Source organism: Varanus komodoensis, unplaced genomic scaffold (genome assembly GCF_004798865.1).
Source record: "Varanus komodoensis strain SLA01 unplaced genomic scaffold, ASM479886v1 scaffold12, whole genome shotgun sequence".
Classification (NCBI taxonomy): domain Eukaryota; kingdom Metazoa; phylum Chordata; class Lepidosauria; order Squamata; family Varanidae; genus Varanus; species Varanus komodoensis.
The window spans coordinates 25,193,141-25,195,748 of NW_025335349.1; the positions used below are offsets into that span (position 1 = coordinate 25,193,141).

A 2,608-nucleotide genomic window follows, 5' to 3' on the forward strand; every position below is an offset into this window, starting at 1 on the left:
ATTCAATGTGGATAAGTGCAAGGTCTTGCACTTGGGCCATAGGAATGTTGTTGTTAGTCACGAAGCCGTGTCCAACCCATCGCAACCCCATGGACAACATTCCTCCAGGCCTTCCTGTCCTCCACCATCCCCCAGAGTCCACTCAAGCTCACACCAACTGCCTCAGTGACTCCATCTAGCCACCTCACTCTCTGCCGTCCCCTCCTTCTTTTGCCATCAATTGTTCCCAGCATTAGGCTCTTCTCCAGGGAGTCCTTCCTTCTCATTAGGTGGCCAAAGTACTTGAGTTTCATCTTCAGTGTCTGGCCTTCTAAAGAGCAGTCAGGGTTGATCTCCTCTAGGACTGACTGGTTTGATCGCCTTGCAGTCCAAGGGACTTGCACGAGTCTCCTTCAGCACCACAATTCAAAGGCATCAATTCTTTGGCGCTCAGCCTTCCTTATGGAAGAGATTAGTAAGGAGAGGGAAAATTGGTTCCTCTTCTCAAACTGGACAGGCTTTGGTTTTTCACTTTTATTGGAATGAATGTTAGGCTGACTGGGGAAGAGGGAGCTCGAAGCAGTAGATGATATACAATAAGCATCGTGCCAATAATATAAGGTGGGATCCAGGCCATTATGCAGATGCTCAACTCACGGCTTTGGCTGTCTTCATGTGCCTTATGGAAAATCTGTAACTAAGATCAGTCCAAGACAGATTGAAAAAGTTCAGGGCTGAGTGTGTAGTAAGGGGTACACTAAACCTAGTTAGACAAGGGGCAGGAAATGGAACAGGCACATAGTTTTAAGAGGCTGAAGTCCCAGGTAACAGGGGGTTGGGTTTCAGCCCAGGAGGCGTCTGAACCTACCTACAGTGAAGGAAAAAGGGTAGAATGGATGGAAAGTATTTATTACCTGCTGCCAATGCCCCGGTATGCCTGAGGGCCCTCTTGTTCTTGAGTTTCCTGATGGAGCTGGGTCAAAATGAAACGGTTCCAACTCTGAATCAAACGGCCTAAATTCACTTTCCCTGTAGCCTCATCGGAATCAGCCAAGATCAGTCCCAAGGCAGCTGCTTCTGGAATGGTGCGAAAAGCACGCAGAAAGTTACTGCCCTGCGAGAGAGGAAATGAAAGAACCATTGCTTGCCTTGTATTAAAATGCCAGGTGATAAGAATAAACAATACAAATAATGATAAAAGCAGTGACTCTGCAAAGACCTGGCTGAGTAAATCCTTAAAAGCTACAGAAAAGAGGGTCATCTTAACCTAGCGCTAAAAAGATGACAGAGTCAGCACCAGCCAGCCATGGTAGGAAGAGTATTCCATAGATGGGGGGCCACCACCAAGAAAGCCTTTCCCCTAGTTGCCCCCCTCCGTACTTCCCTTGGAGTTGGCACTTGGAGAAAGGCTTCAGAGATTGAGCACAGTGTCTGAGTAGATCACAGTTAGCAGAGGTGTTCCAACAGTACTTTGGTCCTAAGCCATGCAGGGCTTTATGGAACAGCACCCTGGCTGATGGAGGGACTGAAGGGGGACACTGGCAGGCAGATGTCTCCTTCTGACAACTGACCCAGGTGGCTTCATCAGACACAAGGTTCAGGGGCCCAAAGCATTTCCCCAGTAGGAACAATTACTGCAACTTGCTCAGGAAAAAGCCTGTTTATGGGGAAGGGGCTACTTATGGATAGGCAGGCAAAGTATTGAACAGGAAATACTTATGGCTTGCAGGGAAGCCTATAACAAATTGAGAAGGATGGATCTCTTAAGCTACTCACAAACAAACCTGCAGACAAAAAGTAGAAGTAGACACAAGTGTTTAGACACAAGGTCTACTACTGTGAAGTAGACACAAGGTCTGGGGCAACCAGCTGAGCCAGGCAAGAAGAAAAGCACCCAATTTCCACCCTACATTTCAGTCCTACTTAGTCCTCTTGGCAAATACTATGTTAAAATAGGATTGAATAGAGGTGTCCAGGGCACAGTTAGCACCCTTTTGATTGTGGAGACCCACAACCTATTTCTGCCCTATGGCTCTCCTGCCTGCTGTGTATCATAAAAGGGTGGTATTACAAAAGAGGAAGGAAGCTGCTAGTTCTGATGGCAACGAGACTGTGCTGTGGCTACATGCATCTGCCCTACACATCTTCATAGGATGGGAAGAAGAGTGCAAGGAAGAGCCATTGTCCCTCTCCCAACAGAGCCCCACTGAGCTCAGCAGTGCACGGGTGCAGTCCTGACCCATCAGTGGCTCATCCCAGGACAGGCAGCCATATCTCCTGCCACTTGCCTTCACACTCTTGCCTTGAAAGGATAATCGAACTCCTGGTGCACTCGTACAGACTTTTCCTGTGTTCTTACCTCTACTAGGAATACCTTTTTATCAAAGTTCTGCATGACACCTTCCATATGCCCATCTTTACCTGACAAGGATCACCCCTGGACAAGTCCAGCATGTGGAATAAGAAGCCCAGTTCACAGCTGAGACAAAACTCTTTCTGGCACAAATGATTCTGGACCAAGCAACGCACTGGCTCTAAGAAATAAAGGACCTACAAAAGAACAACAGACATTTTATTTATTTATTTCTATGCTGCCCCATTCACCGAAGCCTCGGGGCGGCTCACAACA

General features: G+C 47.6%; 1 protein-coding gene across 3 annotated transcripts in view; it reads right to left on the reverse strand.

The window, feature by feature from the left end:
* The window catches only part of PAN2 (poly(A) specific ribonuclease subunit PAN2), a 28,616-nt gene that overhangs the window by 13,646 nt on the left and 12,362 nt on the right, over positions 1-2,608 (reverse strand). For all 3 annotated transcript variants that reach the window (XM_044421906.1, XM_044421907.1, XM_044421908.1), the window contains exons 11-12: positions 2,401-2,529; positions 894-1,093 (exon numbers count right to left, since the gene is read on the reverse strand). In XM_044421906.1, the coding sequence (XP_044277841.1) occupies positions 894-1,093; positions 2,401-2,529 (329 nt within the window). The remainder of the gene's footprint in view (positions 1-893; positions 1,094-2,400; positions 2,530-2,608) is intronic.